General features: G+C 43.9%; 2 protein-coding genes across 3 annotated transcripts; one reads left to right on the plus strand and one right to left on the minus strand.

Annotated features, from left to right (window-relative positions):
• Window positions 1-298: 298 nt before the first annotated feature.
• On the minus strand, window positions 299-6,544 carry nudt9 (nudix (nucleoside diphosphate linked moiety X)-type motif 9). Of its 2 annotated transcripts, none has more exons than XM_083677367.1 (8): window positions 6,424-6,544; window positions 5,954-6,241; window positions 4,882-4,971; window positions 4,630-4,716; window positions 3,565-3,676; window positions 3,159-3,305; window positions 2,120-2,204; window positions 299-1,053 (listed from the first exon to the last, which is right to left on the minus strand). In XM_083677367.1, the coding sequence occupies exons 1-8, from the start codon at window positions 6,513-6,515 to the stop codon at window positions 908-910; spliced, it is 1,047 nt and encodes a 348-aa protein (XP_083533493.1). In that variant the 5' UTR covers window positions 6,516-6,544; the 3' UTR covers window positions 299-907. The 2 variants fall into 2 exon arrangements, 1 of the variants encoding a protein (XP_083533493.1); XR_014554416.1 differs by having other exon boundaries at window positions 1,005-1,053; window positions 3,110-3,305.
• Window positions 6,545-7,152: 608 nt separating this feature from the next.
• On the plus strand, window positions 7,153-19,919 carry mapk3 (mitogen-activated protein kinase 3). The gene is made up of 9 exons (XM_083677091.1): window positions 7,153-7,611; window positions 10,544-10,726; window positions 11,355-11,544; window positions 12,253-12,369; window positions 12,994-13,108; window positions 13,772-13,903; window positions 14,935-15,044; window positions 15,922-16,050; window positions 16,290-19,919. Exons 1-8 carry the CDS (start codon window positions 7,391-7,393, stop codon window positions 16,039-16,041), a joined length of 1,188 nt encoding a protein of 395 aa, XP_083533217.1. The 5' UTR covers window positions 7,153-7,390; the 3' UTR covers window positions 16,042-16,050; window positions 16,290-19,919.
• Window positions 19,920-21,837: the final 1,918 nt, after the last annotated feature.

The following is a 21,837-nucleotide window of genomic DNA, read 5'->3' on the forward strand; positions in this document are numbered from 1 at the left end:
CACTTAATGAATGAGTAGTTACACTCTGTCCGTTAGTATGTCACAAGCTTTTTCTCTCGACAACACTGGGACAATTTCTATGAAACTTGGGCGAATGATGGGTCTTGCCATAGAGATGGGACATGTATGAAATGTCATAAGTCTGTTATGCAAGTAGACAGGTTATTCTTCAGGTTGCTTGCTCAAATCCTAGTTTAGAAACTCATCTGTGAATGTCACTGCCCAACTTGACACAGAAAGAAACTGTCACAGTCAACACATACAGAGACCAATAACCACATATAGACACAAAATGGACTCAGGTGAAGGATTACAGTTTATTAAGTCTGTCCATTATGTCTTATTTGTGAATATAAATGGGGACACACTGACACAGACAAGGCACACTGACACAGACACACTGACACAGACACACTGACACAGACAAGGTGATTCAATGTCGCCTAACAGAGGTAAAAGACATTGAGCATCGTCAACTTGCCAGCCATTTTGATCAGGAAAGTACACACTTCAGCCAGGAAATGTCACATAATATTTCAATAACTCGCTCTAACTATTAGGTGTAAATATTAGGTTTATGTATATACGTACATACAAAATGAATTAGTGCAACACTACTACTATTCGTGCTATACCTCCTTCTTATTCATATCTTCCATCATTTATCTTCATAACAAATTTCCACAAGAGTTTAGGAAAATCAAGGAAACAATATCCTCAGTGCCATAAAACGGATTATCTACGACTAAGACAGTCCTTTGCATGCATACCACTACTGATTAGATGAGGTCATGCATGCACTGCCAGTGTATCACGGTATGTGTCATCACATCACCCCAACATTCCTTGCAACTCCAACTCGAGCCAGCATTAGTGCAAATCATCTTCATCCTTCTGTGAAAATGGGTTACCAATGGGCATGTCTTTCCTTGGCGACCACCTCCAGGAAATGGGAGTGGCTTGCATAGAGGGATAGGGTGGAGTCAAGGTCAATCCAGCGGACCTGCCCTGCATCATCACCGGCTTGCAGTGGCAGCTCGCTCACACTGTTACCTAGGTAACACAGAAAAAAAATCTCCAGTTGTCCAAAATCTCCACTTATCCAAAGCTGAACATTCTACTACAGACAGCAAGGGCAGGTTGCAGATAAAATACATCTTTAATCTGCTTGCAGGTCTTCTCCCGAAATAGAAATGTTTTAGTGCAGCATTTTATTTTTTTCAACAGGTCAAACGCGGAGGGGTTTTGCATTGGTTTCAATTGAGCACTTCCACTAGAAAATAAATGCAGGTCTTAGTAAATGAATGGCCCAGATTTCCTGCTAGCTTTTAGAAACCTGCATTTACCAAATGTAGGCTTTCACCCATTTCACCTGTTTTAATTCAATGTCATCTTAATATTCAAGGACCAGTGGCAAGTCAACAATGTATGCTAAGCGGATGGCTAGGTTTAGGATTGCATATTCACGTCGCTGACCTTAGCCCAAACCAATGCCTAGTTTTTTGTAGGATAGAGGTTAATTCTCTATAGATTCATGAGTATGTTGCGTACAACTCTAGTCTAGGAACAGACGGACCATGTTGAATTGGTGCCGTGACCTGGATCACACAGTTAAGCTCTTCCAGGCTGCTTGGGTTGCCCCGGAGAAGGAGGGGGGCGGTGGATACAGAGGAAGAGGATGGCTATGGTTAGCATTGCGCAGTGCCGTCGCTGACCTTAAGTTGTGTTGCCCTTGCCCATCCAATGGCTAGGTTTTTAGTCTCATTGAAATAAAATCTATTTTTCAAGAGAGACCAAGACAGCAGCCATGGAAAACTATATTTCTGATAAATCACAAATACACATACATCACAAAACAAATTACAAATGCAGACACCCTGACATTACAAACAAGTTACAACCATAACACACTCAAAACAAATTAAACATAGACGCACCATAAACAAGTTACAGACAGACACACACAATGCAATTACACACACAAACATACAGTAATCATAAATAAAATCAATTATATGTACCACCCAAGAGCCTATTGAAATAATGAGCAGAATGTTTGCATTAGATGGGTTAGTGTCTCTATTAAAGCTGGAGAAATTAGAAGTATTAATTTATAAACCTGTTTCATCATGGAAGTTGACAGCAACAGTTTCCATCCAAGAATTGTCAGTATTTCTTGGGTCATCGACATAGCCCTTATAGACCTGAGAAGAATGAGTGAGTGAGAGAGAGAACATGGCAGATATACTTATTTTGGCTCTATACTCCAAAATCAAACAGTTACTATGAGGTTAAAGTATAGATTCTCAGCTTTTGTTTTAGGGTATTTGTATACATATTGGTTTTACCATAACACACAATTTGTATACATAGTCCCCCTTTTTCATGGCACCAAAAATAGTTAGTCAGGTGTGTTCTGTCACATCATTTGTGCAGGCATAAGAGAGCTGTCAATGTCTAGTCTTGATTCTAGGCTTTGCGTTTGCCTTTAAACTGAAAAAACTGAAATAGTCAATCAGAAACACAGCCAAAACCGTAGGCTTTATAGGAGATCTTTTCTGCCTGCCGCAATAAGACTGTACAACTTCTCCTCCGGCTGGCTCGATCGGGGTGATCAGAGTCAGGCTGGGGGATGTTAAATCATACTGGACTATTCTTACTGTATATAATGTTTCAGATGTTGATTCTCATTGGACGGAGCTTCATCATACAGTAAGACAATGACCCCAAACATACTGCCATAGCAACTTGGGAGTTTTTTGAGGGCCAAAAAGGGGAGTTCTTGACTGGCCAAGTCAATTTTCAGATTTAAATCCAATTGAAAATGCATTTTATTTCCTGAAGATAAGATTTTAGGCAAAAATACATCAAAACAAATAACAACTGAAGATACCCAGGAACTGGTGGGGTCAATGGGTCATAGTCTTCAGGCAGTTTTTGCATGCAAAGTATATGCGACCAAATACTAAACATGACTGCTTAATTTGGACATAATATGAATCTGTCCAAATACGTTTGATGCCATGAAATAGGGGGAGTATGTATAAAAGGTGTTGTAATTTCTAAATGGTGAAACAAATATGTACAAAAATGAGGGAACTATATCTACCACATAATGGAATGAAATGAACCAGGATGAGTCTTATTGCCCTGCAGACCTGCAGGCCCGGCGAGCTGAAGAGCTGGGTGATGCGTTCGTGGATGCGCTCTCTCTCCTGAGGCGAGGCTGCCAGAGAGTTCAGCGCTTCCTCCGAGAACTCACGCTGCAGGGTGAGAGATAACAGCTCCCCCGGGTCCACCATACCCTGCGAGGAGACACACACACACACACACACGCACGCACACACACACACACACACACACACACACACACACACACACACACACACACACACACACACACACACACACACACACACACACACACACACACACACACACACACACACACACACACACACACACACACACACACACACAAATCTGTAAGACGGTGGTCACAGCCATAAAGAGCAACAAAAGACATGAGAAAGAGAAGGAAGGAGGTAAAGAAGTGTCACTGACCCCTGGGATGGCCCACTCCCCACAATCTCTTCTCTTGATGGACACAAACTGTAGAATGGGCAGTTTGGACACTGGATGAGACACTTGCTTCCCAGCAGGGTCCCTCTTCCACCTGTAAAGCAGTGAAACATACTGTAGGCCATACAGCAGGGTCAGGAGCAATTCAGAGAGTTGGTATTGGCTCCAATTCAATCCATGAATTGCAATTTGGATGAAAACAACTTCCAGGATGCAGAATTGCATCAAGCCACCGAGAGTAGAGAACATAAGAGTCTATATTACAGTCACCTCCATTTGAGTCTTCTTTTTGAGAGAATGGCACTGCCGTAGGGTTCCATTGCATTCTCCTCATCAGGGTCTCCCCTAACTTCTACAGTGTGCTTTTTATTTACATACAAACCAAATTTAATCAAGCTTTCGCTGACCAGATCGAAATATGAAGATATCCAAGGAGTTCTTTTGAACCCCATTTCCATTTGGAGTCTTACCAGGCTTTGAGTAGTTCGAAGACCAAAGCCTGGAGAACGAGGCTAGGTATAACCGGACATTATTTTCAGATCATATGCACTAGCAAGACAAAATGCTAAATACTTATTTAAATGTCCCTTTAACATGTCAATAGCCTGAGACTACAGTAACATTGTCCTTAGGCTATTGCTGTGCAGATAGCCTGGTAAAACAAATACTCAAATCTGGCCAAAGGGGAATGGACCCATTTGTTATTTTCCTTAGCAAATCGTGTGATAATGAGGCGAGGCTTCATGCAATTTATATAATTTACCTCCCATTTTCAAAATTGATATCCACTAACAAAGTCATTGCACGTCCTTCCTTGAAAATCCTGAATGCAAACGGCATACCTGCAATGGAGCAGACTCAAACATGCATTTATCACAGTAGCTCGACTTGACTAGCAAGACCAACTGCCCAGATGCATGTAACTGAAGGGAGGTCTGGTGAGATTAAGACTACAATGGTTGACCTGGCTGAGGAGACTGTGCAGATAAGGGTTAGATCATTGGAAAGGTGGCTTAGGGCTGTTGGTGAGATAAGGTGGAGAGTTACCTGGTAACAATGGGATCTGCTGCGTGATTGGGTCCCCAACGTCCCAACAATCCTCTCCCAGTTAAACCGGTACGTCCGTGTGGATTTCTAGAGGGGAGGAAAAGCGCTTTCAGCTAATGAATGCATGAATAATCAGTCTGTTACTTCACTTGAATCTCCAACACTCCATCACTCCATCATATGTCTCTTTGTTGTATCATGGTCATCAGTAGACTTGTTAGTGAGTTCACAGAGTGTTGGATGAAGGCTCACAATGGCTTGTCCTGCTCCACTCTGTAGTCTCCTGTGTGACTCCTCCGATCCACAGCCCCGTCCAGAGAGTTGAACAGCGGGGAGAAAGACCTGTGAAATAATAAATCAATAAAGCTATCTTTGACACCTACTCAATCAATCAATCAATCAATCAATCAAATTGTATTTATATAGCACAGTTAAAATAAGGCCATACAGTATAGTAAAGCATGAAGTCTTATACACATACAAATACAGAGTTACAAAAAAAATATGTTTGGACTGAGAATAGAGGACTAATAGTTGACATTATCACGTGATAATGGTGGACTGAGACACTAATGGAACAACATAATTAATTAAAATGGACAGACACAAAAAAAAAAAAGGAATAAAAAGGAAAAAAGGAAGCACTCGTGAAAGCAAATGTAAAAAGGTATGTTTCTTATGAAAAATATCCACAGTTTCTGCTGCCCTCAGATCCTCTGGTAGGCTGTTCCAGTGGTTCGGGCCTCCCCATAGCCTAGGTCCTGGTCCAAGGCTTGGGGACAACTAACAGACCAGTACCAGAGGATCAGAGGGTTCTATTAGGTGTATCAGACCAGTACCAGAGGACCTGAGGGTTCTATTAGGTGTATCAGACCAGTACCAGAGGATCTGAGGGTTCTATTAGGTGTAACAGACCAGTACCAGAGGACCTGAGGGTTCTATTAGGTGTATCAGACCAGTACCAGAGGACCTGAGGGTTCTATTAGGTGTAACAGACCAGTACCAGAGGACCTGAGGGTTCTATTAGGTGCACACCTAAAATCAGACATGTACTCTGATGCAAGGCCATGGAATGATTTGTAAACCAATAAAAATAGTCTTAATATCAATTCTAAAGCCAACAGGTAACAAATGCAGAGATTTTAAAACCGGGGTAATGATGTCCTCGTAAGACAGTCTGTGTGGTCAATACCTTGAAAGCTGAAATCTGTCAGCAGACTGATATCTAAACGGCTAACCCGGAAGTCAGAATCAATTAGTAAATCAATGGACCAGAAAATAGACACAGATCTCTTGATTCGTTACCCCTTTGTCCCTCACTCACCCAATCTCAGGATCTGCCCACACAGGCTTGCTGAGCACCGCGGGGGCAGTGTAGCTCACTGGGGTATAGAGGGGCCAGTCTCCCTTCCAGTCCACCTTGTCATCCGGTACTGAGAAACGCAGGGCCTCTGAGCCCGGGTACTGCGGGCATCTAGACTTGCTGTGAGGGGCCGAGGAGGGCATGGTGGAGGCACTAGACACACACAGACTACCGCTACTGACACTGACGGTTCTGACTGCAAACTGGGCTGGGGAGCAGAAGAGAGGAGGCCTGAGAGAGAGAGGGGCCCTGAGAGGGGGGGGGGGGGGGCGGGGGAGACAGGAGGAGAGAGAGGAAAGTTAAATATAAAGAATGGCAAGAGTACACAGAGAGAGAATTTGAACATAATACACAACTGTAGTGAATAGGGCTATAATGATCATGACAGATGTTGACTGAAGGAGAACGGCCTACAAGGGCTAACTACATACCTGATTCCTGGGGAGCAAACAGTGTATGGGAATCCTAGGATTGTTAGTGCAATACGAATCGTCCCAACCCAGTTACGCCCGACTCGTACCATTCCTGTTCAAAAACAGCTTGCAACATGCAGACGGTAGTAACCAGGAAGTACGGGGTAAGGTTCATTTTTTTCCCCCAGTGACGTCATATATGCGCCGAGATAAAAATAAATAAAAATAATAATGTTTTGTCCAACAAAAAGCTGTTTTAGCTGGGACCATGCAGGAAAATGTCTCTCATTTAATCTCTGTCAAGGTTGTTGTAATCTGTTGTGCAAACCTTTTTTTTTTTTTTAAAGAAATCTATAAAAAAAAAAAAAAAACGGACACAGTCATCCAATGAGAAAGACATAGGAACATTCATCGTTGCTACATGGAACAGGCCATAGCTAAATAAGGAATAATTTCCTTTACACTTGTTGCGTATCATTCATCCACAATGACTGGTCCTAAAAACAGCAGCTTTTGAAAGAAATCTATACAAAATAAAATAAATAAAATAAAACTGACACAGTCATCCGATGAGAAAGACATAGGAACGTGCATCGTTGCTGCACGGAACAGGCCATAGCTAAATAAGGAATAATTTCCTTTGCACTTGTTGCGTATCGTTTTCATCCACAATGACTGGTCCTAAAAGCAGCAGCTCAGACCGTCTCTGTGTTGTCGCTCTGGCCGTGGCCGCGCACACACGCCCCAACTTGAGATAGATCCGCGCGCGCTCTCGCACGGAATCCATTTACACACTGAAGGGGGGCCGCGGTCGACTCTGCTTCATCCGTCAGCAAAAAAAAAAAAAAAAAAACAACCGTGCAAAGAAACCTCCTTTTAGCTGACATTCCGCTAAACCTGAAATCGATCTTCTGAGATTGCGACAGGCCCCTTTTTCCCCCCCAAAATATTTAACCGAGAGTTGTTTTGAATCCAGACTGAAAGCATGGCGGATTCTAGCAGCAGCGGCGGCGGCGGCAGCGCAGCGGCAGGAGCCACAGGCTCGAATAGCGGTGCTGTCGGGGCGGCTGGTGCTGGTGTGCCTGAGGCGGCTACTGGAGCTGCAGGGCCCAAGATGCCAGAGACGGTGAAGGGACAGATTTTTGACGTTGGCCCTCGCTACACCAACCTCACTTACATCGGAGAGGGGGCCTACGGAATGGTTTGGTAAGCGAATAACGTTATGTTCACCGTATGGACGGGTTGGTTGGCACCTGAAACAAACATCAAGCTAGCTAGCTAGCTAGCAAAGCAAACGTTAAGCTCCGGCCAAAGCAAAGGTGTTGGGCTAGCTTTCTTAGCTTGCTTCGCTAACTATCTCTGGTCGTTTTCTGTTCAGACAGTCATGACAAACCTTATGTAAATCGCGCAAAATTCGACATCTACGTGATCCATTTTTGCTACTGAGATTTTAACACTTAGATTGCCTACACTTACAGTACAACGCTTATCTTAACCCAGCTAGCTTGTTGATTGACTTAAACGGCTAACTAATTTAGCTAGCTAGCTAGCAATATGTCTTGCCAGCACCAATAGCAGCTAACTCTCTCATATAAGCTAACGTCGTTAGCTAGCTACACATAAAACAGATAGCAAGCCTTTGGCATTGCGCGGAAACGAGCCAGATAAGACGCTCTCACTTGATCATTCATCTGTTGCATTACAATTGATACGTGTCGGTTAGTTAGATTGCGTATTTCTCTCTTGTCAGGACTGACTATATGGAGTTTGCGCAAGAAACTGTTGATAAGTGTTGTTGGCAACAGCTAGTTTGCAAACTTAGCTAGCAAGTCGTAGGATGCCACACTGAAATGTGGCATGACAACATGACTTTGGGACTCGCTAAAGCTCTCCCAATTATAATTAGTGAGCTACTACAGTGGTTACAGTGGTTTTAGGTGTGGTTATGAGAAATCCGATTTTTCGATCCAGGAAATGGGAGTGCTTGCGCAGGCCTTTGCGTTCTTGATATTTGAGCGCAGTCGGATGAACAAGTCAATACACACTGGTGGGACGGAACGTCACTCTCTGCTTTGGCTCCTCTCCATCCTCCTCTTCCTCGTCCTCTGCTAGGACCCATGACTGCCAGGACACTAAAAAAATGAATATGATTGTGCGTTTGATTATTATAGGTCCTCTGTTAGTCGATGTCACGATTGATGACGTCTGGTTCGTAGTGCTAAAAACATGGAGTGATTGTGAACAGAGTATCCATGTGTCACAACTAAGGGTGATCATTTGTTACTTACACATGGTTCATTATAGTTTAACACAAAACAGCCACCTCTGTCACCATAAGTTATACTCAAGTTACATGAGACGTGAGATTTAGGATTTTTAAACTGTGGTACTATTTTTTTGCATGATGTAAATGCAAAAGTTATGTTTCAAATTTGCCAACAATATGTTGATACTCAACATGCACACCTGACATACTTATAATCTAATATCTGGTTCAAATTGGGGGATTTGTATTATATACCACAAAACCCTATAGGTTGAGGAGAATTTTCATCAACTCGTTGCTGACAAAATGCATGATATCCAAAGGCAGGAAAGTTCACATATTGAGAGCTAAAGTCACTTCATATGGCTAGGGTTTAAAGGGCTGATGTCTGTATTAAAGGGAATAAAAAACACAGCAAAGAGTTGACAATGATACCAAGGTTGATGGACACAGCAAAACGCTAATTGCACTGGGCTAGAAAACTACGTTTTTCATAGAAATTTTGGTATATGTAACTTTCGTTTATGTTGACAGTATTAAGTGGATATAACATTCTGGGCTTATTTTTTTTTTTACCAATTATGCTCTACAATTCCAACTTGTGTTAAATGAATAATGGGGAAAAAACCTCAAATACCATTAAATGTAAACCTTCATAAAACTCCTGCAACATTATTATAATCAAAGATTAGAATTTGGATTTTGTCTTTTCACATTTTTATTTCACATCTCATTCATGTTTCATTTAGCCCGGTACTGGCGTTGGCTTTGTGCTATGATTTCCAGACAACAACATTGGTCCAGATGACTCTGTCTAGATAGACCAGAAACATGCTAGCTCCAAATTACGACCCCCAGGTCAACGTCTTGATCTAGGGTCCCAAAAGGGTAAAAGGCGGAACGGACCCGGCTGAATGAGGCTTGGAACGTTTCCGTTAGAGTTTGAAGATAATTGTCCTGCTTTGAGTTTCCAGGGATGGTAATACATCATTTAAAAGCTCAGATTCTTCTCATTTATTTGATTTTCATTAAATCCTTAAAGAGTCCCCTCAAAGTGAATGAAAATAACACTTGAATAAAGAGTGTTTACGTAGGTGCTTTAAATTACCGTCCGGAGATGGAAATTGGGTTGCCCACCACTTTGTTTACAATGTGAAAACCGTGGTATTACCACTTGTAAAAGTAACCTCATTCATTTTCTCTGGCACCATACCATACAGATTTTCTCCATTCTGTAGTCAAAAACATAACCTAAATGGTCCCTCATAATCCCTTATGATGTAATTTGGGGTTAACAAAAAAATGTTTTACTTCGGTGATTTTCATAAACTACAAAGAGTTTCCAGCCAGTTAATGGCTGTAGTTTTAGAAAATCACTAAACAAATTATGTATAAACTCAAAATCATGTTTTGAAAAGTAATGCTGCTCTTATGGAATTTAATTCCTTGAGCACAACAGATTGGTCGTAGACATCTGGTGATATTTGCCGGTTAAAGTGTGTTTTCCCAGTTGCACATTTTGTTGGTTACCCTGCATGCCGTGATCGCTGCTTATATATAAAGATATATATATATATGTTTTTACAGTAATTCATTGGGTTGTGTGTAGATTTACAGGAAGGAAACTCGAATAATAATAAAATAATTTGTTTCTTTACTACATGCTCCATGCATGGAGAGTGTCTCTACCATGTCTCTATGGAGAGTGTCTCTACCATGTCTCTATGGAGAGTGTCTCTACCATGTCTCTATGGAGAGTGTCTCTACCATGTCTCTACCATGTCTCTATGGAGAGTGTCTATGATGCTGGTCCTTTGTGCTATGCGTAACTCTCTCTCTCCCCGCTCCCACCTCCACCCCCACCCCATCCAGCTCGGCTATGGACAACATGACGGGGTCGCGCGTGGCCATTAAGAAGATCAGCCCGTTCGAGCACCAGACCTACTGCCAGCGCACCCTGAGGGAGATCAAGATCCTCCTGCGGTTCCACCATGAGAACATCATCGGCATCAACGACATCCTGAGGGCCCGGCGCATCGAGTGCATGAGGGACGTGTATCCTTTTACCTTAAGTGTGTGTGTGTGTGTGTGTGTGTGTCTGTCTGTCTGTGTGTGTGCGTGTGTGTGTGTGTCTGTGTCTGCGTCTGTCTGTCTGTGTGAGAGAGAGGCTGTGTGTGGTTGTTGCGTTACCGATATGTGTGTGCGTCTGTCTGTCTGTGTGTGTGTGTGTGTGTGTGTGTGTGTGTGTGTGTCTTGTCTGTCTGTGTGAGAGAGAGAGAGGCTGTGTGTGGTTAACTAAGATGACCTAGAATGGCATCGCAGCAAATAGTTTGGAAGGGGTGAGCCATGATATCTAACTGACGGTACCAAAAACAGTCCATTCACGATGTTCGATGCCAGGTTGTCAAGTTCTAATGGTTGAAACAGGTTTTGTTTGGGCTGAGCCCAGGATGGGCCTTGCTTGCCTCTCAGACACTGTTGGGTGTTTTGTAGGAGAAAACAAGACAGGAAAACAACATGTTTTAAGATGCCACATTAACTTCCTATGCATACTGATTTTCATCTTGCTACGTCATGCCATATTAAATGCGAGTCACAAACATTATTGCACACACACACACATAAACGCTCCCCGCGGAGTTGATCTCTTTTGTGGTTGGCCCTCCTTGACCAGTGCTCCCAGTTACATCGTGCAGACTCTGATGGAAACAGATCTGTACAAGCTCCTCAAGACCCAGAAGCTGAGCAACGACCACATCTGCTACTTCCTGTACCAGATCCTGCGAGGCCTCAAGTACATCCACTCTGCCAACGTGCTGCACAGAGACCTGAAGCCCTCCAACCTGCTCATCAACACCACCTGTGACCTCAAGGTGAGCTGCAGCCACGGGCAGCTCCAGAGAGCCGACTGGCTTACTCCCTACCCTTCACTAACGTAGCCGTTGGTTTGGGGAAAGCGTGACAGCTCAAGGCAGTTCTTTTTTAACAGCTCTTGTTGTTTCCTCATGGGATAATAGATAGACAGGTACTTTATTGGTCCCCGAGGGGAAAATAAGGCGTTACAGCAGCTCACATCACAAACGACAACAACAAAATAAAGTGAAAATAGAATAAAAAATAAAATAAAATAGACATCTGAACTATGATATACACTAAGAACAGTCCAGTTTGATTTAACATCCCCCAGCCTGACTCTGATCACCCTGGTCGAGCCAGCCGGAGGAGGAGTTGTACAGTCTTATTGCGGCAGACAGAAAAGATCAATAGATCAGAATAATATTCCTTTTTACGACTACTTTTACATGTTCTATGTGTTTAGGGCTGTTTGCAGATGGAATTGACCCTTTGTCAAGTCCTGCCCTCCCAAGTTACTGTTGGGATGACCAACTAACATTCGCCTTGAGGACCGTGTTTCTTATCAAAAACTCATTGAGTGGACCCGTGAAAATGATGTCAATGTGCATTGATTTATACCACTCAATTGCATTTCGAGAAGTGTGCCATTGAATTCCATGTTACCACAGTGGATGTTGTTTATGCAGACACGTTGCATCGAGATAAGTGTTGTCTTTCTCTGTCAGATCTGTGACTTTGGGCTGGCGCGGATAGCCGATCCTGAGCATGACCACACAGGTTTCCTGACCGAGTACGTGGCTACGCGCTGGTACAGGGCCCCCGAGATCATGCTCAACTCCAAGGTGGGTGGATGGGTGGGTGGGTGGGTGTCCACACAGTGCTTTGGCTCTACTCCACCCAACTGTGTCTCTCTCTCTCTCTCTCTCAGCACAGGCACCTGTTACAAACACCCTCAGCTTGTGTTACTGTTATATACTTAACTATATGTACCAGAACAATCTTTCTGTCCTCTCCACTCTCTCTCACTCTTTCTCTCCCACCCGTGTGTGTGTGTGTGTGTGTGTGTGTGTGTGTGTGTGTGTGTGTGTAAAACCCCCACTGTTCATTTACCCCTTTTTAACCAAATCTCTTCACCTCTCTTCCCTTTTATTTGTGAGTCTATATTATTCTCTCAGTCTGTCTCTCTCTCTCTCTCACTCTTTGTTTCTCACTCGTATATATATTCTATTGTATTAACGAACACCTTAACTGTGTCTTTCTTGCACCATTTGTGTGAGTGCAATGGTGTACAATGTAGAAGGATGAAGATGTGTGAGAAAACGACAGGTTTTTGAGCAGTTTGTATGTGATATCTCCATCTCTCTTTGTCTGAGCTACACCCACCTAGTCCATTGATCTGTGTGAGTGGGTGTGTGGAGGCGTACAAGTGTTTGTACTGACTCCTTCTCTCTCTCTCTCTCTCTCAGGGCTACTCCAAGTCTATTGACATCTGGTCAGTGGGCTGCATCCTGGCTGAGATGTTGTCCAACAGGCCCATCTTCCCTGGGAAACACTACTTGGACCAGCTCAACCACATACTGGGTGAGAAAGACGTCCTCACACACATTCCCCAAATAACTCCATACGTTGAAAACAGTCACCCAAGCGGTCGATGGCAAAACCACTCTCGACGTGGGGCATGAGGTCAACCATGCTGTGTTTCCTTGAGAAAAGCCAACGTTCTCTGCAGTTACCCAGCCGCTGGGAACCTTTGTTAGAAGAAAACTGCTTTTTTTTTCTTCTTTCTTTGCAACTTTTGCTTTGCTTTGAACTGTGATTTAGTTGAGAAACAGCTAGCAATTGTAGAAATAATGGATGCAAATGGCAGTATTTCTCAACATGTAAAGCTAGAAAGTGTCATTGTAACAGATTAAGCAGGGATGTCGCAAACAATATAAACACTGGCTTTCAATTGAAGTTTTACAGCATCTATATAGGATGTTGGTTTTTGGTCCACCTTACCCGCTCAACATGTGCGTGTGTGTGTGTTCATTTGTCGTGTGTGTGTGTTCATTTGTCGTGTGTGTGTGTTCATTCGTCGTGTGTGTGTGTGTGTTCATTCGTCGTGTGTGTGTGTGTGTGTGTTCATTCGTCGTGTGTGTGTGTGTGTGTGTGTTCATTCGACGTGTGTGTGTGTTCATTCGATGTGTGTGTGTGTGTGTGTGTGTGTGTGTGTGTGTGTGCGCTCTCGCTCCTTCAACACAGGCATCCTGGGCTCTCCTACTCCGGATGACCTGAACTGCATCATCAATATGAAGGCCAGGAACTACCTGCAGTCTCTGCCCGAGAAACCCAAGATCCCCTGGGACAAGCTGTTCCCCAAGGCCGACAGCAAGGGTAGGCCACCCACTGAGTGGACGACAGGCTTGAGACATGCAACTTTTTTTTATCAAAGCGCAGATATGGGGGGCACACACGAGAGATTACATTGATCCAAGAATTTGGTGTGAAGCGGATAAAAAAAGTGTTCATACACACCTGTGTTTACAAATCACAGTAATATTATTCTAACTGAATACAACCTCTGATGTACCGTACACGCATTCGCCAACGCATTCACAAACACATAAAAAAAATAACACAAACACGCGCTTGCCACTGGAGAAAACTCTTCCTGTCCAAGGTTGTGCAAGAGTATGATCGGAATGTGTACACACACACACACACACACACAAATACACACACACACTCTCTCCCCTTACATCTATACATACTTGCACACTCAAACACTAGCCTCTAGCAAGCCTCGCACTTGGAACAAGGTCAACCGCCAGTCACATTCCATGTAGACTTTGTCCTATAGAAACATAAACACTGAACAGGCGACTTCTCCCTCCAAGACTTGTCAACACTCGAGTGTGCAAAGATGTGACTTCCTAGCTTCACCACCAGGGGCCACCGTTCTCCCCATTAACCACCAGGGGCCACCGTACTCCCCTTTAACCACCAGGGGCCACCGTTCTTCCCTTTAACCACCAGGGGCCACCGTTCTCCCATTTAGTGGCGGTATTCAACAGGCAGTTAAAAACAAAAAAAAGATATTACACCACACAAGCATGGCTGAGTTCTATTCCTCTCGAGCTCAGTGAGAGCCTTAGAGCATTTACTTAAATTCAGCTCATGCATAGGAAGACATGTTGGGCTTTCTCAATTGGTGTGGTTCGATTCATTTCCCACACTTCCACACTGATCACCTTTTCACAGTTCAGTAATGTTGATGTCCAAACTGTTGATGTCCAAGGATGCACCCCAGTAGTCTACAGTAGACTGTAGACTACTGTGGAGGACTTGACTGGGAGTAGTGGAGGACTTGACTGGGACTTGAAGCTGTTTTAACCCTTCTCGCTCCTCCTCCTCCTCCTCCTCAGCTCTGGACTTGCTGGGCCGCATGTTGACCTTCAACCCCATCAAGCGCATCAGCGTGGAGGAGGCCCTGGCCCACCCCTACCTGGAGCAGTACTACGACCCCACTGACGAGGTAAGCAGCATGCCTCCCTAACCCTAACCCTGGAACAGTACTATGACCCCACTGACGAGGTAAGCAGCATGCCTCCCTAACCCTGGAACAGTACTATGACCCCACTGACGAGGTAAGCAGCATGCCACCCTAACCCTGGAACAGTACTATGACCCCACTGATGAGGTAAGCAGCATGCCTCCCTAACCCTAACCCTGGAACAGTACTACGACCCCACTGATGAGGTACGCAGCATGCCTCCCTAACCCTAACCCTGGAACAGTACTATGACCCCACTGACGAGGTACACAGCATGCCTCCCTAACCCTAACCCTGGAACAGTACTATGACCCCACTGACGAGGTACACAGCATGCCTCCCTAACCCTAACCCTGGAACAGTACTATGACCCCACTGACGAGGTACACAGCATGCCTCCTTCCTTTCCTTAGTGGGGGGGAGAGGAATAACAACAATGGGGGGGAAAAAAGAACACGGTTTGCATTTAAGTAGAGAAGGGCTTCCTTTATTATTATTATTATTTTTTACAATTTTGTGAGTGCCACAGGCACACAAAGATGTTGCGGCCTATAGCCTTGATTCAGTAATATTAGTACAACAGGTTGGTAACTTTTACTTGTCCAATCACTCACTAGTCAGTGGTTGGTTACATCAGTTAGGTTAGAAGGGGTGCAGTTTATTAAAGGCAATACAAGGTATAGAAAAAGCATACTTGTAGCCATTTGTGTTGTGGCAGGACAAAACCATGTTCAACAATCATACCCCTGATGTTTCTCGACTGTTATGCTTGTCGTTGCTGTTTGGTAAGACTGTTTAAGGGTGATTTGTGTTTTGTATGTATTTGCTGTCTGATAGAACTTTGTGTGTGTGTGTGTAGCCGGTAGCGGAGGAACCCTTCACCTTCACCATGGAGCTGGATGACCTGCCCAAGGAGAAGCTGAAGGAGCTCATCTACGAGGAGACGGCACGCTTCCAGGCCACCTACCAGGGTTCCTGAGACGGAAAGGTATACACTCAAACACACACATCTGTCGACCACTCGATGTCCGAGCGCAACCCCCCCCCCCCCCCCCACACACACACACACACATAAGCTACAAACATATAAGCCACACACACACTTCTCCAGGCTAACTGTAAGAGCATGAATACACACACACACACGCGCGCGCACACACACAAAGGAACACTGTGGTTTTTGTTCCTCCATTATAATCCACTGTTCGTCTTTTGTTTGTTTTTCAGCTCTAAAGAACAGTGACAAAGCCGCACAGGGTTGGATCAAGAAGACTCCAAACAACAAGATACAAAACCATATATATACAGCATACAAAAAAAAAGAAAACCATAAACATGTACATTTAAACTGCTTTTTTCCATTTCTATTGCGGGAAAGCTGGGGGTATTTTTTTGTTTTTTTTTCAGGAGTGGGGGTGGGCTTCTTGTCGACTTAAATACTACTGCAGTAATTCAACCACCAACCGGCATACTCCTCCCCCCTTTATCACCTTACTTCGGGAGCTCTGTACTGTTTAAAAAACCCCCACTGTTCATTTACCCCCTTTTGACCAAATCTCTTCACCTCTCTTCCCTTTTCTTTGTGAGTCTATATTATTCTCTCACTCTGTCTCTCTCACTCTGTCTCACTCTCTATCTCACTTTCCGTCTCTTGCGCTCTTTGTTTCTCATTAGTCACAGTATGTATTCTACTGTATTAACGAACACCTTAACTGTGTGTCTTTCTTGCACCATGACGTTTAGTTTGTTGGTAACGGGAGGGCCGAAGAGGACGGGGCAGGTTAGGTATGTGTGTACATAGAAATGGTTGTTTTGTTTCGTTTGAGTGCTCTCGTGGCGGTTTCGTTTGTACACCGTTATTTGAATGTTTATGATCAGTTAAAGAGTCGTATTTGTATGTTTTGGGGTTTATATTTGCGAATGATTTTGAATACTTTGATTTTCAAGACGTTCTTCAACTTGCGACAGCAGACGTTTGATGTTTCTACAGGCATGTTGGTAGGTTTGTATTTCAATGTTTTTTTTTAGTTTTTTTTTTATTATTATTATTGTTGTATGTGTATGATGTTCACCTGAATGCATGCATTCTTGAAATTTACCAAAGTGGCAGAAAGAGAGAGAGAGAGAGAGGAGAGAGTGCAAGGTCACAGAGCATTAAGCTAGAAATTCATCATGGCATAGAGCAGACATGATTCCCCAGTCATGTAGAGTAGGGAATCTGGTCTATTCTATGCCCTGCCTCTCTGTCTGCATTGTTTCAGGCATAATGTGACCTTCAAGTTAAATCTGCCGTCTCGCCAACTCGTGTCCGCATCAGCAGTAATGCCGTGGAGTGGCACCGGCCTTCAAACTGAAGACTGAGAGCCACTGTGTGTTCGCCTCCCCATTATTATATTAAGTCTCTTATCCCTTTCCAAATTACTTCACCAGGAGCAAATTCTTCTCTGGAGTCAACGTACCATCTCCTTAAAATTAAGAAATATTCTCTCCCCATTTCTCCCTCCCTCCGTCTGTCTCTCGCTCTCTCTGCCCGTTTGTCATTCCCTCTCCCTGGTCCCACCTACATTCCCTCCCTCTCTCTCTCTCTCTCTCTCTCTCTCTCTCTCCTCCCTCCATCTGTCTGTCATTCTGTTTGTTTCAGGGAGGCTAGTGGATCTGTATATATTTAGTTTTTTTCGGGAGGGGTGGGGGGGGGGGGGGTTCAATCAAAATGGATGATCTATTTAGTTTAATACATGGTTGAGAGCAGTTGTCACGGTTACCGCGTCTATGGCAACGGAGAGGCGTGGCTAATCACACAGCTTGCCTATTGTTTGTGCGTGCGTGTGCGCTCTCCTCTCGAGTGTCACATTTCCCCCCCCCCCCCTCACACACACTCATCTCTCCAGCGCAATCTGACACCAGGCGTGTCTCCACTCCCTCACCCCTGTCGCCTTGCTGAGGAGGGTGGCTGTCAAAAGCCATTCTGTCATAAGTCGAGTCCCTTGTCATTCATTGGTCCAGAACCAATCATCGGCCTTACCCCTCCAACAGTCAAACCCTTGATTGGTTCACGTCTTGAGCGGCTGCAAAGGGAGAGGATGTGACTGCTCCGTGAGCCTCAGCACTTAGTCAGCTCCTCAGAAGCCATAGCCTTCATTCGCTCAAGGTACCGCAGAGCCGTCGAACCTCTTCTGAACATCAGAACGTTAAGAGTAGACCTGACTTTAAGGTCACGTGGGTCACAACCCTCATCCATCTCACACCCCTCCGTTTACCCACCATGCTTTTCTCTAGCTAAGGGCTTTCCTCCCATCTCTCCTAAACCTTTCCGCTTGTCTCTCATCCGATTGGCCAAGTCCTCATCAACCGTGCGTCCATTGGCTTGTTCACTGTTCTCTTTCCTTTACTGGACATTCCACCTTCCTTCCCACTTCGAGGTTGACTTTTTGATGAAGACTTTTTTTTTTTTTTTTGCCTAATCATGGATATAATGAAGTCGGAGGAGCATCATGTGAGTGACAGGTGTCAGTCGTGGGGGAAGGGTGGGGAGGGGTTAATTGTGTCAATCATGTGACTCAATCAGCGCACCTGCACTTTGCCACTCCGACCAAACCTTCTCCCCTCCTGTTTCCTTCTCTTCCCCCCCCCCCCCCCCCCCCCCCCCCCCCCCCCCCCCCTCCATTATTTTTGCTGAGACGATGTTTCATGGAATCTCACTGGCCATACATCATCAATGTTTTTCTATGTGAGGAATCCACCACCAGGCTTTCTGAGTGTGAGTGCATGTCGGTGGTGTGTTCTGTCAACAGCGGAGACCACTCTGGTTCCCCGTCTCCTGACGTGTGTGTGTGTGTGTGTGTCATTGACATACAGCAGAGACTTCTTTAGTCGATATGTGCGTGTGTGTGTGTGTGTGTGTGTTTCTGTCTGCTCTGAACACACTGCAGCCCACCCCCGGCCCCATCTGCATGTTTGAATCTCTGTGACTCTGTATCTTTCTCTGACCAAAAGCTGCTTAACGTCCCCCTCCCTCCTCTTTATCCCTCCGGCACTGACCAGACCAAACAGACCAACGGTCTCATTCAAGAACCGTGCGAACGAACCAACGGGACCATGTTTGAAATCCTCAATCTTACACAAACCCACTCTCACATCTGCATGCACACACACACACACACACACACAACATTTCTGATGCTAGAAAAATTACACAACACTGTAAAACTAATAGATGCAGAGCTGAGGTAATATGGGGCATATTTAAGATGAGTCACATTGCACTGGTTCTCTAGAGAAGACTGCTGGTGAGCGTGGCACCCGGTGGGACACGGCACACGAGCGCCACTTCACCATAGTAACATTCACCGTACCGCAGCAGGGCTTGTTGGAGATGTAACCTTTCAGCAGTCTGAACTGTATATGAATCAAAAGTCAGGCCTGTTTCAAAATAATGTCCTTTTTAATGGCTGTTCTTATTATTGCTATTGTTGTTATATTGGTGAGTCGTCGTAATTTCTTTTCTTTTTTTCTTCTTTTTTCTTCTTTTTTTTTTTACATAAAAGGGAATTAAAGTTGTATCTTTTTTTTTTTTTTTTTTTTTTTTTTTTTTTTTTAAATTAGTATGTTTTATTTCTCTTTATTTGTTTCTCTTATGGGTGTGACATAATTGGCAGTGTCTTTACTTTTTCTGGAACCTTTTTCTTTCCCAAGATCTTATAAGGAATAATTATTTTAAAAGAAGATGATATCAGTAGAGTGTCAGAGAGATGAGCTATGGGGGGGTTATAGTCTGTGTATATTCTATGGGTATTATGAATTAAACAATTAACAAAGAAACAGAATTATATACATATATTAAATAAAATTCATGATACTGTTAAAATTGTCTGTTTGTTTTTCTTGGTGTCACCTTGAATTTAGATTGTCCAAAGCGAACTATGAAACGGCACCCAATTAATCTGTAGCGGACTGTGATGTTGACTTTTTCTGCTTATTGCCTTGAAGCACCTTCGAATGCTATGCAGCAGAACAATATCCCGGAGGAAGTTCTAATAGTAGAGGGTGTTCGTGTGATGTTGTGCTGAATGTTCTCGGGAAATCTTGAATTATATTATTCATTGTCAATATTCCAGTAATAATTGCTGTGTCTCATAACTGTTTGTGTGTCATAATCTGCTGTAACAGTTAGCGCCTCCCAGTTTCTGAACAACCCGTCCTCTTCTTCGGCATGTCTCAGCATGGGTACAGAGTCGTCCCCGGGGCCTGATTCCTGTTCACTCTGTCAGACTTTGGGAAAGGGTGTGGAAAGTCAACAAGCATACTTTCGAGTACAGGGGAGAAAATCAAACATTAAACATAGGCTTTTGACATGTAGCCTAGCTTGACCCATTTAAGTCTTTTCATTTGTGGCTTTATAAATATGACATTTGTGGGGGTGTCCTAACTTGTCAGTTGGCCTACCTCCAGACATAGAAGACATTCAGACCCTGCTGGGACTTGAAGACCAAGCTCAGGCTTTAGCTCTGGTGGCTAACACAGCTTTGAGTTGTGCCCATGATTGTACTTTCATATCTGGTTTCTCAAGGTAGAGGGCACCGTAAACAGCTTTGACTTACTCATCCACTTCAGCCTGATAATATACAGTGTATACTTCTCTCAAAGGGGATGCAATTCTACTGTGTAAACAGAAGACAAACATGTTTCTCTCCCTCTGGCTCTCATTTGCTACCTTTCAGCAATTCTATTGTAATTAATACAATGCAACAGTATCCTGCTGACCTTGTATGTGTGAGTGTGTGGGTGTGTGTGTGTGTGTGTGTGTAATGAAAGCGAGTCCGGACACCTATCCTTTGTTAAATATACTGTGTGTGTGTGATAAGTTTACCTACCACACACCAATCCCTTGTCAAACATAGATACTATCAAAACCTGCCATGCATCAATGCTTTCTTACTAGACCTCCCTAAGGTCTCTCTCTCTCTCTCTGAATACACTGCATTTTCCCTTATGTTGACCTTTGCACCCCAATTTCTTTTGATTCAACTCATTTAGTCGGCATTTTCAGAATGCAAAAAAAGTTGAATACACTTAAAATACCATGATGTCATACTAGATTTGTCTTTCCATCTAGTACGGTTTCAGTGCACACTAATCAGGAAGTAAATTCAGATTTTAGTCCTACAATTCAATGGAGCAGGTAAGAGGGACAGGCAGTAGCAACAATGAACCAATAACCATGAACAACATGGTTGAGCTACAGAAGACAATGAGTGAGATGTAGTATGTTGAGATGTGTCGGTTACTGCATTTTTACTAAGCAGTATGACCTTAATGCATAGGTGTCAAACTCATTCCATGGAGGGCCGAGTGTCTACAGGTTTTTGCTCTTCCCATCTACTTGATTGATGAATTAAGGTCACTAATTAGTATGGAACTCCCCTCACCTGGTTGACAAGGTCTTAATTGAAAGGAAAAACCAAAAACCTGTAGACACTCGGCCCTCCATGGAATGAGTTTGACCCCTATGCCTTAATGGTATGTAGTGGTATGTGGTCACGGCCACTGCTGTGAAGGATCGTGGACTCACCATTCCACTCCTGCATTCCCTGATCACCTCTGGCCAACCCTAACCCTAACCCTAACCCTCTCCTGACAACTCAACACACCTGCCCTCACTTCCATAGTAAGCACTATTCTCCTTCCCTTAAATCCATCAATCCCCTGGTCAGATGGTGTGCTGGTGTGAAAACGAGGCAGCCAGCTCCCTCCTTCCTTCCTTCCTCGTGTTGTGCAT

This window comes from Argentina silus (assembly GCF_951799395.1).
Source record: "Argentina silus genome assembly, chromosome: 9".
NCBI classification, from domain to species: domain Eukaryota; kingdom Metazoa; phylum Chordata; class Actinopteri; order Argentiniformes; family Argentinidae; genus Argentina; species Argentina silus.

Excerpts from the sequence above, each read along its gene's own strand:
- nudt9 (XM_083677367.1), bottom strand. The coding sequence starts at position 6,515 with ATGGTACGAGTCGGGCGTAACTGGGTTGGGACGATTCGTATTGCACTA. Across the intron at positions 6,242-6,423 it reads GTTTGCTCCCCAGGAATCAG|GGCCCCTCTCTCTCTCAGGC; the intron begins GTATGTAGTTAG and ends CCCCCCTCTCAG. Across the intron at positions 3,677-4,629 it reads GCAGATCCCATTGTTACCAG|GTGGAAGAGGGACCCTGCTG; the intron begins GTAACTCTCCAC and ends ACTGCTTTACAG.
- mapk3 (XM_083677091.1), top strand. The coding sequence starts at position 7,391 with ATGGCGGATTCTAGCAGCAGCGGCGGCGGCGGCAGCGCAGCGGCAGGA. Across the intron at positions 12,370-12,993 it reads AGATCATGCTCAACTCCAAG|GGCTACTCCAAGTCTATTGA; the intron begins GTGGGTGGATGG and ends TCTCTCTCTCAG. Across the intron at positions 13,109-13,771 it reads CCAGCTCAACCACATACTGG|GCATCCTGGGCTCTCCTACT; the intron begins GTGAGAAAGACG and ends CCTTCAACACAG.